Raw genomic sequence first — 15146 nt, 5'->3', positions numbered from 1 at the left:
CTCTTCTCAGTATCCTGTTTATTTTCTTCAAAGAATTAACTACACAATTTGTACTTATTTTATTTACATTTTATTTACATTCTTTTTGCCTGTTCATGAGTCCATCAACTGTCAGTTCCATAGGGCAGACCATGTAGTCTCTGTTCACATTTCTATTCTCAGACTTAGTACAGTGTCCAAAGCTCCGCTTAATAAGTAGATTTAAATACCACAAATCTATAAATATATACAAATGTATATATCTATACACGTATATAGAGATAAATACACTCATATATAATGCTAAGGTAGGAAAGTAAGCCAACCAGTTGCAGTAGTATTCATGAAAAAGATGGAAACAGCGTTTTCTGAAAATGAGTGTGAAGGTTTTCCTGGAATAGATCTTTTGCTCAGGCAAAAATTTTTAAATGAAGTGTGTATGTGTATATATGCATATGTATGTGTTTATGCATATTTGTATGTGTATATGTTTGAATATGTATCAGTTCGTAGGTATAGAATGTGTATGAATAGAATATGTATAGTGTATATATGTGTATACAGTCAATTCTAGTTATTTATAGATTCTGTATTTGTCCATTTACCTACTCACTCAAATTTGCAACCTCAAAATCAATACTTGCAGTACTTTTGTGGACAAGTGCAGAATGGTGAAAAAATGTCACCCAACATACATGTGCGTTCCCAGCTAAAGTCAAACAAGAATTCTTGCTTTAGCTTTTACAATTGCAAAACAAGTGTTCATGTCATGATTTATTTAGTACCACATTTTTCACATTTTTGTTCTTTTTGCTGGTGATTTAACTATTTAAATAGGTCCCCAGGCATAGTGCTTCTACTGTTTCTAAGTATGAGAAGTTGTGATGTGTCTTACAAAAAATACATATATATGTGATAAGCTTTGCTCAGGCATGTGTTGTTGGCTATGAGTTCAATGTTAATGGATCAATCGACATATTAAATAATACGTCTTTAAATGGAAACACATATAAAGCAAGGTTATGCATTGATCAGTTGATGAAAATGTTGTGACCAGAGCCTCACAAGAACCTAACCCCTAGGAGCAAACAAAGTTTCAGTATTCACTAATTCGGTGTACGCAACAACTTCACAGAATATAGCTATCATGAATAACAAGAATTGACTGTCTCTATGTGTATATATATATTTGTATATGTGTATATATTTGTATATGTATATGTTGAATCCCATTTAGGTAAACTCCAAGCCATGTATATATAAACATATTTTTTAAATAATCAAACTAATGAAAACCAAGGTTAAGGAAATCTTGAAGGTAATCGGAGGAAAAAAGAAATAATGCTGAGAAACAAAGACAAAAATTTTTCATCAGAAACTATGTAAGCTGGAAGATAGTGGAGCGATTTTGTTGTTTTTTTTTTTTTTTGAGACAGAGTCTCACTCTGTTGCCCAGGCTGGAGTGCAGTGGCACCATCTCAGCTCACTGCAACCTCCACCTTCCAGGTTCAAGCTGTTCTCCTGCCTCAGCCTCCCAAGTAGCTGGGACTACAGGTGTGCACCACCACACCTAGCTAATTTTTGTATTTTTAGTAGAGATGAGGTTTTGCCTTGTTGGCCAGGCTAGTCTCAAACTCCTGACCCCAGTGATCCATCCACCTCGGCCTCCCAAAGTGCTAGGATTACAGGTGTGAGCCACTGTGCCTGGCCAATGGAGTGATATTTGTAAAGTATTACTAGAAAAAAAAATTGTAAGCCCAGAATTCTATATCCTTTGAAAATTATCTTTCAAAAACAAAGGTGAAATACTTTCTCAGAGAAATAAAAGCTAAGAAAATCAACCGGTATTAGACAGGCACTTCAAGAACTTACAGTAAATTCTTCAGTAGATGGGAATATAATACCAGACTGAAACTTGGACCTACATAAAGAAATAAAAGCTCCAGAAATGCCAAGGGGCAGTGTAGGGGAAAGGAAACAGAGAGGGAAAGAGAAGGTAAATATATTTTTCCCAAAACACCCTATACTTTACATCAGACTTGATGAAAGACTGAATGCTTTCCCCCTAAGCTCAGGAACACGACAAGAGTACCCTCTCACTCCTCCCATTCATTGTAGTAGAGGTCCTAGCCAATGCAACATGGCAAGAAAAAGAAATAGAAGACACACAGATTATCAAAGAAAACATTAAACTGCAGTCACTTGCAGTGACATATCTACTTAAATAAATTCACCCAAAATTACTATTAAATAGATCTAAGTGAAGTTAGCTAAATTACAGAATATAGGTCAATAAACAAAAATTAATTGTATTTTTCCCTACTTCACATCATATATAAAAATTAACTCAAAATGGATTAAAAGCTAAAGCTCTAAAATTCTAAGAAAAAACCAAAGGTATATATATCTTCTTGATATTGGAGAAAGCAATGGTTTCCTGGATATGACACAAAAAGTACAAGTAACAACAATACAAAATAATAAATTGGACTACATCAAAATGAAAAAGTTTTGTTCTTCATAAGACACTACCAAGAAAGTAAAAAGATAACCCACAAATTGAGAGAAAATATTTGCAAATCATGTATCAATCAAGGTCCAAAAATATGACATGAAAAATTCTAGAAATAAACAATTCATAAATTATGCACTTTTCTGAATAGCATGATGAAATCTCCCACTGTCCTGTTCCATCTTGCCTCAATCATATATCATCCCTTTGTCCAGAACATCCATGCTTTATCCAGCACTTGCCCTTAGCAGCCACACTGATTATCAGATCAACTGTTGTGATATCTCAGTGCTACATTCAAATAACCCTTATTTTACTTTATAATGCCCCCAAAGTGCAAGAGTAGTAATGCTGATGTATTGTTATAACTGTTCTCCTTTATTATTATTAGTTATTGTTAATCTCTTATGCCTAATTTATAAACTTGATCATAGGTAAGTATGTATGAGACAAAATGGTACATACAGGGTTCGGTTTATAAACTTTATCATAAGTAAGTATGTATGAGAAAAAACACTATATATATATATATATATATATATATATATATATATAGGGTTTGGTACTATCTAGGGTTTCAGGCATCCACTGGGGTCTTGGAACATTTCCCTTCTGGATAAGGGAGGACTACTGTATACAAAGAAACCTTACAACTCAATTATAAAAAGATAAATAATATAATTTTAAAATGGGCAAAGGACCTGCATAGACATTTCTCCAAAGAAGATATACAAATGGCCAATAAGCACATGAAAAGATACTCCACACCTTTAGCCATCAGGGAAATGCAAACCAAAGCCACAATGAGAATCAATTCATACCCATTAGGATGGTTATAATCAAAAGAACAGAGAATAGCAAGTGTTGGTGAGGATTTGGATAAATTGGACTCCTCATACATTACTAATGGGAATGCTAATTTGGAAAACAGTCCAGCAGTTCCTCAAAAAGTTAAACAGAGTTACCATATGAGTCAGTAATTCTACCCCTAGAAATATACTCAAGGGAAATGAAAACACAAGTTCACACAAAACTTGCACATGAATGTGCAAAGCAGCATTATTCGTAACAGGCAAAAAGTACAAAATATCCAAACGTCCATCAATAAAATAAATGTGATACGTCCTTACAGTGGAATATTATTCATCAGTAACAAGGAACAGAGTATTGATATATGCTACAACACAGATGAACCATGAAAACATTATGCTAAGTGAAAGAAGTCAGGCACGAAAGACCACAAACTATATGATTCAATTTATATAAAATGTCCAGAATGGGCCAGTCTACAGACACAGAAAGGAGATCAGTGGTTGCCAAAGGATGAGGGAAATGGGGGAAATGGAATATGACTGTTAGTGGATACACGGTTTCTTTTTGAGGTAATAAAGTTCATTGTAATTGTGGCTGCATAACTGTGAATATACTAAAAATCATAGAATTGTAAATTTTAAATGAGCAACTTTTATGGTATGAGTATCTCAATAAAGCTATTATTTGAAAAAGAAAAAGACTCCAAATCTCTATCTCTAATCCTGACCTCTCTCCTAAAGCTCGGATCACTATAATGCAATAGATTACAGGCACCTCAGACTTTGCTGTTGAAAACTAAAATTCACTGACGTCACAGATGCTTACCGCTGATAACTGGAAACACTGTCATTCAATTACACCAAAAGAAACCTTGGAGTCACTCTATTCTCTTACTCTCCTTTATACTGATCACTATAAAGGCTATCAGGTTTACCTCTTAGGCAGCTCTAATATATGACTTCTCCATGCCCCAGCTTTATTTTAGGCCCTTAGAATTTCCCGCCAAAATTACTGCAAAAGTCTCCTAAATGATCTTACTGCCTCCAGTCTTGCATTTCTCCAGCAGATCCTCCACTGCTGCCAGAGTTTTTCTAAGATACAAATATGATCACATCAATCTCCTACTTAAAAATCTAAACTCCTGCTGGGTGCAGTAGCTCATGCCTGTAATCCTAGCACTTTGGGAGACCAAGGCAGGTGGATCACGAGGTCAGGAGATCGAGACCATCCTGGCTAACATGGTGAAACCACATCTCTACTAAAAATACAAAAAATTAGTTGGGTGCGGTGGTGGGCACCTGTAGTCCCAGCTACTCAGGAGGCTGAGGCAGGAGAATGGCGTGAACCCAGGAGGTGGAGCTTGCAGTGAGCTGAGATGGTGCCACTGCACTCCAGCCTGGGCAACAGAGCAAGACTCCTTCTCACAAAAAAAAAAGAAAAAAAATCCAAACTCCTTCATAATCTTTTAAAACTTTCAGAACAGACAGCTGAATCTCTCTGGCTGCCTCTTATTCCATCACTCTTACAAGTGTGCCATCTTTATGGCACACTACTTACTTCTGTGTATATTCTTGCTCTTCCCTGCAATGCTCCTTGTCAATTTTTTACTTGGCTAACTACTGTCTACTAGTCTTGAAACTGAAAAGATGTCTGTGACTCTCCTCACAACCAGGCAATATGAAGCTCCTCTGTTTTCTCACAGCGTGTTAAGCAAGTCTCACTTATCATACTACCACGCCGTGAGTCTTCCTTACAAGGCGGAGAATTATCTCCATATCCATAGCACATGCTAAGTGCTCAAAACTAAGGAATGACTGAGTGGTCTTGTAAATGGTAGAACTGGTGTCTTTCATCTGCCTTAAAATGATCTAACAACTAGCATTTAATAACTCATCCTGTATTGACATTAAGTCATATATATGAAAATTCTAGGCTACCCCAAATAGATTTTTATATTTAAAAGCTATTCAACACTTACACGTAAGACTTAATGAGAGCTTAGTGATACACAGTATTAAACTTTAGACTAGACAACATGTTAGGGTCAAAATGGGATTTTACTTACCTTGACAACATCAGCTTTATGCTTTTCTAAAACTTGAAGAGTTTGGGCAGTAATGGAATCAATCACTACCACAAGTGAATGACATCCATAAGCAATTAAACCTTGCCAGCCCCTAGCAAAACAGTAATGTTAAATTTTAAGTACAGAACAAAGCAGGACAACTTCTTTCTGGTCAAGCCTAAATAAATGATAAATCTAATTCATATGTACCACCATTAATAAAATCATTTAAACCCAAAGGCCAGTATTTATCATTATCCTATTTGAATAAAAGATCTGGCTAAGCTTAAAATGCTTGTTGAAATTCACTTTTCATTCGGATAAAAAAAGTTCTAAAAGATATGAAAACAGAGACCGGAGGACATAGAAGGGAACTTGTGCCCTCTGATTGTTTTTGTGGGCATACGTCTTTCGCTTACCCGATTTCTAATCCTTAGTATCCACAATGTGCCTGGGGATACCGCAACGAACCCCAGTACTTCCAACTAAATAAAATGACAAACACTGCACAAGACGTTTCGGTCCTCCTAACAACATCCCACAGCCACAGAATTTTGCTTTACATTTGTCTAATGAGTAATTTTCAGAGCTGCAGTGGTAATTTATAGTGAAAGCATACAGTAATAGAGACGACCTGTTGAAGACAGGAATGTCCTACACAGTAGGAGCCCGAAAAGAGAAGGTGGAAAGGGCAGGTGAGAGAACAGGCGCCTAGCACAGGGTCTGGCACATTGTTGAAGGAAAATAGGAATACAAGAGAAAGAAAAAGAAAAGATAGGATGGGAAAGAGAAAGTGAACAGGGAACTAATGGTGGAGAGAGAGAAACCTGTAAGCTGGAGGAGAGGTAAAGAGAGGGGAATGGAATAGCAAAAGGGCAAGGTGCAGAGAAAACAGCAGAGAAATAGGCGAGAAAGAGGGGAAATGTATTTGCATGGGGGAATTTCCCACACGGGGCTACTATCACTTTTGTAACAACAAAAATCCACCAACTAAAAGCAATCTTATTGAGTGAGGGCGGCTGCCTGTCTTAGCGAGGCCAAACTAACCAGGGGGTGAAACCTCTTGTTCTTCCCCCTTCCCCTCACACATTCCTGGCCGATCCTGGCGACCTGGAAGCCCGGCGCCCTCACCAGTCCACCGCCGCCTTGTTGTGGACGTTGAGGGCCCCCGTGAGGGTGCGCGCCGACACCTTGAAGTTCACTGTGTAGGGCAACATCCCGGCTGCCAGCCCAGGACCTCGGCGCTGACCCGCAACCAGGAAACGGCGGACACTGTGCTTCCGTTCCAAACAGAGTCCGGGTGGCCCCCTGGGCGCCGCTGTCAGGTTCCGCTGGATTCAAGTTCTACAGGCTCCGGGTTCCACCGCTCCCGGATTCCATCGCCCCCAGGTTCCGTTGCCTTCAGTTTCCTAGGATGCCAGGTTCCGCACTCTCCAGAGTTCCGCCGCTTAGGTGGTTGTGCTAATCTGCGGCAGCCGGAGCTGTATTTGGAAGAAGAGGCGCTGCCTCCAGTCAAGTCTGTTTTTTTCAGGTCGGGACTGTAGGCCTTTGTGCCCTGCTGGAAATCGTGAAAAGCAAGAGAGAAGAGTCCCAGTTATTCTTTCTGCCTTTGATAAGTGAATTTAGGGCAACTACTAGCGCCAGTAGGCATGGGGGATCTACCGATGAAGAAGACACGCAGTCTCCGCTCTCGTGGAGTTTACAGAGAATAATGAATTAGATTAATTAAGAAATGAATGAGATTAATTGAATGAAATTGCCGGACTGAATGAAGTGAATGTCCCGAATATAAACAATTTGCAAATACAGATAACACTGCATATCTTGTGTTGGCAATACTCCCTTCGCACTTGAGGAAGAAGCACTATGTCTGGGGCCAAGTGTGACCCTTTGTCTGTTGTTGGGGTACCTTTCATTTCGCACTTTCTCCTCTGCTGCTCTCCAGGTCAGACCCAATCCCTCCCTCTTTGTGCTCAGTGTTGGGTTTATACGCTTTAACTATAGCACTTAATGCAATGATTTCTTTTCAGTGATGATATTTGCAGATGTGTGTTTCTCTCCCCAGTGCATTGTGAGCTCCTTGAGCAACAAAAGGGACAACATATTGGTGATTTTTCATCACAGGTTTTTGTGTCTAGCTTACCACTCTTGTAAAACAGCTTTCTCAAAGATCACCTCTATCCTCTTAGTTGTTCAAACCAATAATCATGTTTTGGCTTTTAGTTGATCATGTTTTGCCGCGGCTTCGCTTCCTTTCCCTTGTCTTACCTTTCCTTACCCCACACCCTAACCTACTGATGTTTGTGGGCCACCAAATGTGCCCCTAACCACAGATCTAAATTTACCACTCTCTTATTAAAAATCTTCCATGCCTCCTGTGAGAAGATTGCTAATTTGTTCCCCAAATTCATTCTCTCTTTTTTTTTTCTTAGGGATAGAACTTCAGTTTATATCTAGGCACATTGTCCCTCCATTAAATGAGTACATTCCCCCACTCCCTTTACAACTAGACCCAGCCATGAGACTAACTAAATGAAAATGGAAGTGTTTCATAGTGACCTCTGAGAAGTCACTTTGCTGTTCTGAGCCATTTCAGTAGTTATACCTTACATTATTATTATCTTCAGATATATCTCTCTCAAAGGGGAGGCCAACACATTTTTAAGTAATCATAATATAGGAAAAATCATATATTCCCTAGTAGACTTAGAGTTCCTCTCATAAAGGAACAAAATCCTGGTCTTCCTTTTGCCCCAATGTCTGGCACCTTTCCTGACATACAGTTGGTCTTCAACAAATGATTGACGGTGCAGGAGTTCCAAATGCCCACTAAGCATAAGGTCAAACAGGCACAAAGTGACAATCAGGCATCAGCGCAGTAGCTCACAGATGAGGGCAGGCGGCAGGTAACCAGCCCTCCCACTCCCTGGTAAGAAAAAGCCTCTTGGAGAAAGACTAATTAGTTTAAATCTGCAAGCTACCTTGAAGATATGGATGTTGGATATTTAGGGCAAGGACAGGCTGGGTTTGGGACAGTAATGTATCTGCCATGATACAAGAGTGTGTAATTAAGTATGTTAATGGATTTTCTGGCCTTCTCTGAAGCATCTGTCCTGGCCAGAGTGGAAGACAGAATATTGGACACACTGGGCAATTGATCTCTTTAATAGGACAGAACTTATGCTCCTCTTTATGCCTCAAAAGCTACCATTTCGCCCCATGCCTAATGACATAAACTCCAAAGCCTGGTAATGCACACTCAGGGCACCCTGCCACTGCTACATCATTTGCATCCCTAAACTAGGACAACTTTTTTACCCTTTTCTTTTGAAGTCAGTGGAGATAAATGCATGTGAACTTCTGATTCCTATTTTGATTTGGTGGTGGAAACACAAGAAATGGAAGAAATAATATGTAATGGAATAAATGCCTTACTTTATAAGTACAGTAGCTTCCTTTTGAGCACTCGCAAAGTGAATACTGTGATAAACCTTTTACCTGCATCATCTCATTTCATCTGCACAAAGCCACAAAGACTGTATTATCACAAATATTTTCACAAGTTCACAGAGCTGCCCAAGTTTATACAGACAATAAAAGGCAGAGCCAGCACTGGAACCCAGGGGAGTCTGATTCTGAAACGTATGCCTTTAACCACATTGCCTTCCATGTCATGTACTCCACAGCCCAGTTGGAAGAAACTCCAGCTGCCTGGGAAGCATGAGATTTAAAAAAAACAACAGCTTTACTAAGACATAATTCACATACCATACAATTCATCCATCTAATTTGTTGTGTTTTAATATATTCACAGAGTTTAGCAACCATCACCATAATCAATTTCAGGACATTTAATCACTTCTAAAAGAAACCCTGTACCCATTAGCAGTTGCTCACCATTTTCCCCACTTACCATCCCGCAACTCTAGCAACTGCTCATCTACTTTCTGTCTATATACATTTGCCTATTCTGGACAGTTCATATGAAGGGAACCATAAAGCACGTAGTATTTTATGCCTGGCTTCTTCTGCTTACCATAACGTTTTCAAGATTTGTCCATGTTGTATCATATATCAGTACTTTATTCCTTTTCACTGCTGAGTAATATTTCATTATATGGATATACCATCTTTTATTTATTCAGTCATCAGCTGATAGGCATTTGGTTTGTTTCTGCTTTCTAGCTATTTCAAATATGTTGCTATGGACATTCCTGTACATATTTTTTATGTGAATATATGTTTTTAATTCTGTTGGGTGTATACCTAGTAGTACAATTGCTGGCTCATATAAAAACTCTATATTTAACTTTTTGAGGAAACTGCCAGACTGTTTTCCAGAGACTGCACCATATTGCATTTTTGTTAGCAGTGTGTAAGGATTCCAGTCTCTCCAAATCCTGGTCAACACTCATTGTGATCTGTCTTCTTTATAATAGCCATCCTAGTGGGTGTGAAGTAGTTCTCATTGTAGTTTTGATATGCATTCTTCTGATGGCTAATGATGCTGAGCATCTTTTCAAGTGCTTATTGGCCGTTTATATCTTCTTTGAATAAATATTCAGATCCTTTGCTTATTTTTATATTGAGGTATCTGTCTTTTCACTATTGAGTTATAAGAGTTCTTCATATACTCTAGAAAGTCTCTTTTTTCTTTTTTTTCTTTCTTTTTTTTTTTTTTTTTTTTTTTTTTTTTTTTGAGACAAGGCTGTGACCCAGGCTGGAGTGCAGTGTTGTGATCATAGCTCACTGTAGCCTAACACTTCTGGGCTCAAAGGATCCTCCTGCCTCAGCATCCTGAGTAGCTGGGATTACAGGCAGGAGCCACGGTGCCTGTTTGAGTCTCTTGTCAGATATATAATTTGCCAAAATGTTCTCACATTCTGTAGGTGGCAGCATGGACTTTGAGCGACTTAGCTGAGCAACACATTCCCAATAAGGCAAAGGGCTGTGGTCAAGGTCTTATTTCCAAAACCAAGCACTGGCCTGGTTGTGGTCTGATTGTGGAAAGCAAAGGGAAAACAACTCTGACAATGAGAACTGTATATCTAAGCACAATGTGCATTACTCCCAGGACTAATTGAATGAGTCAAAGGGAAAATTTTCTTTTTTATATGTTTCATTATTTGTGTAGCTTTTATTTGCATTTCTGTTTTATTTTATGTGAAATGGCAAGATAATGAGCAACTTTAGGCACACTGGTGACAGTCCTACACAGTATCTTCTAGCACCATGGGCTTCTCTGTGCACAAGTCCATAAAATCCATGCATTCTCTGTGTTTCTTTAAAGGCTTTCAAATGCCCTTCTATTGCTAATGCCAGGTATCATTTCTTGAGCATTTAACCATGTGCTAGGAGATGAGCTAAGGATTTTCCATGTGAGCTAAGCCTGTTTCACTTTTTAACCCCTCACACTGGATTTTCTTCTGGCCCTGGAGAGTCATGGAAGGTTAGCGTTAGTAATAGGAGGGCGTTTGTTGGGACTTTGGGCAGATTACTTGACCTCATTAAGCCTCCTTTTCTCCTGTTATTTGTGGGGAGCAGAGTAACTATTCCTGGATGATGAAAAACATGAAATCAGATAACATATTAAAAGAACCCAAAACAGCACCTAGCTTCCTACAGTACCTTATTATTTGCTGACCGTGCTGGAGCATGAATCTAGCCTCCTATTTTCTTTCTTTCTTTTTTGAGACAGGGTCTCACTCTGTCACCCAGGCTGGAGTGCAGTGTCATGGTCCTGGCTCGCTACAACCTCTGCCTCCTAGGTTCAAGTGATTCTCGTGCCTCAGCTTCCTGAGTAGCTGAGATTACAGGCATGAGCCACCAAGCGTATTTTTTCATATTTTTGGTAGAGACAGGTTTCACCATGTTGGCCAGGCTGGTCTCAATCTCCTGGCCTCAAGTGACCAGCCCACCTCGGCCTCTCAAAGTGCTGGGATGACAGGCGTGAGCCACTCTGCCCAGCTGAGGCCTCCTGTTTTCAATAACAACACTGACCCAACTAAGTTATACCATCTCGAATTTGAAGAGAGATATTTATATTTTCTCTTTAAGGAGTGGCTTGCAGGAGAAGAAATAATAAGGATTTGGGTAAAAATGGAGTTGAATTTGCTGTGTGAGTCACCAGGACACCAAAACTGCAGCCAGTTTTCTGTTTTTTAAAAAAGTTGCTGTATTATTCTTTATGTTTCCAAAGAGTAGGACGAGATTGTCCTGAGGCACTTTCAGTATAGGTGAGGGCTCTATGAACTCCTGCTTTGGCTGTTGCTGGCACCCAGGCCTCTCAATTCAGTCTGTTCACACTCAAGGCTGTTTTAGGGCAGACTTTGATTTACAAGTTAGTCTTACTCTAAGTAGAAATGCAAGTATGACACACAGAGATTTAAAAAATCAGTGGTAAATAGTTTTAGACTAGCTCTAGAACTAAAACAAGAGCTTTAGGGGGTCATAACAGTGAATGCATCATGCAGCATTTGGAAAATTACTGCTGAGGTTGACCCAGAGGAGGGGTTAACTCCACTCTTTTTAAAGGGTCAGGCTGTCTTCACACTCAGTGAAAGACTCAGCTGTTTGAGCTGCCAGGCGTGCCCCACCCAGTGCTCTCCAAGAGCTGTGGGCGGGAACAGCCACTCTACAAGTCACAGGCTGCTTACTTAGGCCGATGCTGCTCAGGGCTTGCCTCTGGTGACTGCAGGAGTTAAGTTTTAAAGGAGAGGGGCTACAACTTGTGTACCTTTCAGTATGCTGTTGCCTCCAGTCTCATCCTGGTTTGACCTGCACTGAGCCTCCCTTTTCAGTCCTGGTCTCAACTCAGAACACTTTCCTGGTGCTTGGCTGCTCCAACTGCCACCAACTCTAGCATCAAAATGTGCCAAGACCTTTACTGCATTTGTTAGATTATTTTCCTTATAACATTGGCACTTTAAATCAGCTAATCCTGTATTATTTAACCAAAAGCATTTGAATTTCCAGCAAACCTTATTTTGTCAACCTTATTTGGGTATCCCCAATCCCAGTTTCTAAATGAAGGAACTCAGCCTTAGAAAGATTAAGTGACACTCACGATCACATATCTAGCTGAGGACAGAGATGAACCTTGACCAGGTTTTCTCACTGCTAAGCCGGGGCTCTGTCCAGGATATAGAGCTGCGTCATGTGAGATTTAGGAGTGTTTGTGAAGTTCTCACAGGGGTTGAATAGGGACCAGGAGAGCATACTTTGCACAGCAAGACATTTTGAAGAAACATCACCCAGTAACATGGAAGACAACGTCAGCAGCAGAGTGGGTGACCGGCTGAGTAGGGAGAGCACTAAACCAACAGCTCAGATCCAGCATCGATTTATCTTTTCTCCTTAAACACGTTCCACTCACTACTTACTTCATTGTGGATAATCATCAGTCCTATGTATTATTTGACTACCCTCGTTATTAATCTCTTTTTATGTCTCTACTTATTATGGGTGATAATCACAGTACAATGGATTAGTCAGTGCACTTTATGACATGGTGATTAAGGTTTATTAGACTGAAGCATGTTTCTGAGAAGAGCAGTCATGATGAAATTCATTTATCCTGAGCAGGCTGTCTGGGGGATATGCTCTTCTAACACCCTTGGCACAAGGAGAGGCAGCTGGGTATTGCTGGAAACAGTGAGGGCTTTGCAGTTTTAGGCAGATAGACAGACAGGAGTCCTACCCTGTCCCGGCTACCTCCTAGCTCTGTAACTTTAGGAAAGTTTAGAGGATAAAAATAATACATAATGGTACTTCATAATCATTAAATGAAATCATATAGGTAAGGTGCCAAGATAAAGTCACTAACTGATACATTGTAGTTAACATAATGTAGAGGGAAAAACACCAGGTGAGGAGGTAGGTGATTTGGGCGCCAGACCCAGGGGGTCCATCACTTGCTGTGTGCTCTTAGAAAAGTAACCTTGCCTTGCTGAGCGTCAGTTTCCTCACCTGAACAATGGAGCTAATAGTAACCCACCTGGGAAAGTTCTTGTGACGATTAAATGAGGTCATGTATGTAACGGAGGCAGGGGACAGGTGCTCAGTCAGTGCTTTTACTGTGGTCATGAGGACAGAGCCGAGCCCTGAACTCCAGGTCATGTTGCTAAACCTCTGGCCTGCTCTCTGTATGAGGCCTGAGCCCTGCTCCCTCAGCCACAAGTGGATCGCAGCATGTCTCATCCCTGGGACTACATAGATTCTGTCAATGTGTGTTTTTCCAGTGATTGGCTGTTTTTAAAGAAAAAATGAGCTACAGGACTTTCTTATTTGATTTCTTCATCAGAATTTTGTTAGTTCAAATAAACAATGTCTGAACGCTGTGCTCATGGAAGAGCATTTCATACATTACATTAACCTAACAAGTTTGTATGTGGTGTGTGATCATGATTTCTGGAGGAAAAAATAATTCTATTGATTTCTCATTTTTAACGAGCCAAGCTTTGGTGGAAATAGTTTGTGAGATGCTGTAACAAGTTTAAGGATTTCATAATTTTAGCTGGTCTTTCTCAGAATCCTCCAATTGTTGCAATTAAAAATAAATGCCAGTTTACCACTGTTTCTTTGGATCTCTGAGTATCATACTTGTGTTTCTACTCAGGATAATATTAACTTGTAAATCGGAGTCTTCTCTATAACAGCCTTGAGTGTTGATGTGGTTTGGGTGTTTGTCCCTCCAAATCTCTTGTTGAAATGTGATCCTCAGTGTTGGGGGAGAGGCCAGGTGGGAAGTGTTTGGATCATGGGGCTGGATCTTTTGTGAATGGCTTGGTGCTCCCCTAGTGGTCATGAGTTCTCCTTCTATTAGTTCAGGGGAGAGCTGCTTGTTTAAAAATCCTGCCACCTCCTCCCTTTTCTCTCTTACTCCCCCTCTTGCCATGTGACACGCTGCTCTCCTTCACTTTCTGCCATGATTGTAAGCTTCCTGAAGCTCACCAAAAGCCAAGCCGACATTGGTACCATGCTTGTACATGGCACTGCAGAACTGTGAGCCAACATACACCTCTTTGTAAATTACCCAGTCACAGGTATTCCTTTATGGCAACACAAATGGACTGATACAAGTGTGGACAGTGTGAACTGAGTACAAGTGTGAACTGAGAGGCCTGGATGCCAGCATTGGACAGAGCAAGGGCTCATGGTGTCCTAACCTATCATGGAAGTGCCTCAAGACAATCTCATCCTACTCTTTTGAAACATAAGCAACAATATAACAACTTTTTTAAAAAAAGAGAAAAATGCATCCATAATCTTCATTTGCTAATGTGATTATTTTTATATTTACACATTTCCCCCTAGTTCTTGTCCAAATGATATATTTTACATATTTATATAATATGCACATATCTTGTTAATTTTTTTCTTTGAACATTCTATCATAATCATATTTATAATCTTTATGTAATCATCATAATTACCATTTGAATGATTTTATCACATTTGTTAGAGTGCATATAAAATACTCATTTAGCTCTTCCACTATGACCTAACATTTAAGTTACTTCCAATTTTATTATAATAAAGTTACAGTAGGCATCTGTATACTTCTTGTTGGTTTAATTATTTCCTCAAGATAATTCTCAGAAGTAAGTAGAACTATTTTTTTACTTTTAAAAATATCTATATTTAAGAATAAATAAATACTTGTTGAAAATACAGGTCTTAGAAATGCATAAACACAAAAATTAATTATATTATCACTAGCAAGAATGTCTTCTTTCAACTGTCTTCCTTTAAAATGTCTATATGTATTATTTTTAT

General features: G+C 39.4%; 1 protein-coding gene and 1 long non-coding RNA gene across 2 annotated transcripts in view; one reads left to right on the top strand and one right to left on the bottom strand.

Annotated features, from left to right (window-relative positions):
* Positions 1–6648, bottom strand: part of WDR11 (WD repeat domain 11) — a 55291-nt gene extending 48643 nt beyond the window's left edge. The window contains 2 exon segments of the mRNA NM_001266829.1: positions 5370–5481; positions 6501–6648. Of these exon segments, the coding sequence (NP_001253758.1) occupies positions 5370–5481; positions 6501–6586 (198 nt within the window). The 5' untranslated portion in view covers positions 6587–6648.
* A 179-nt stretch (positions 6649–6827) lies between these two features.
* Positions 6828–15146, top strand: part of LOC107000297 (uncharacterized) — an 85240-nt gene continuing 76921 nt past the window's right edge. The window contains exon 1 of the long non-coding RNA XR_001447343.3: positions 6828–7314. This is a non-coding gene — a long non-coding RNA (uncharacterized LOC107000297). The remainder of the gene's footprint in view (positions 7315–15146) is intronic.

The sequence above is a fragment of the Macaca mulatta genome, chromosome 9, assembly GCF_049350105.2.
Source record: "Macaca mulatta isolate MMU2019108-1 chromosome 9, T2T-MMU8v2.0, whole genome shotgun sequence".
NCBI lineage: Eukaryota > Metazoa > Chordata > Mammalia > Primates > Cercopithecidae > Macaca > Macaca mulatta.
The sequence above is the reverse complement of the archived record's forward strand: the minus strand, read 5'-3'. Positions and strand labels throughout refer to the sequence as shown.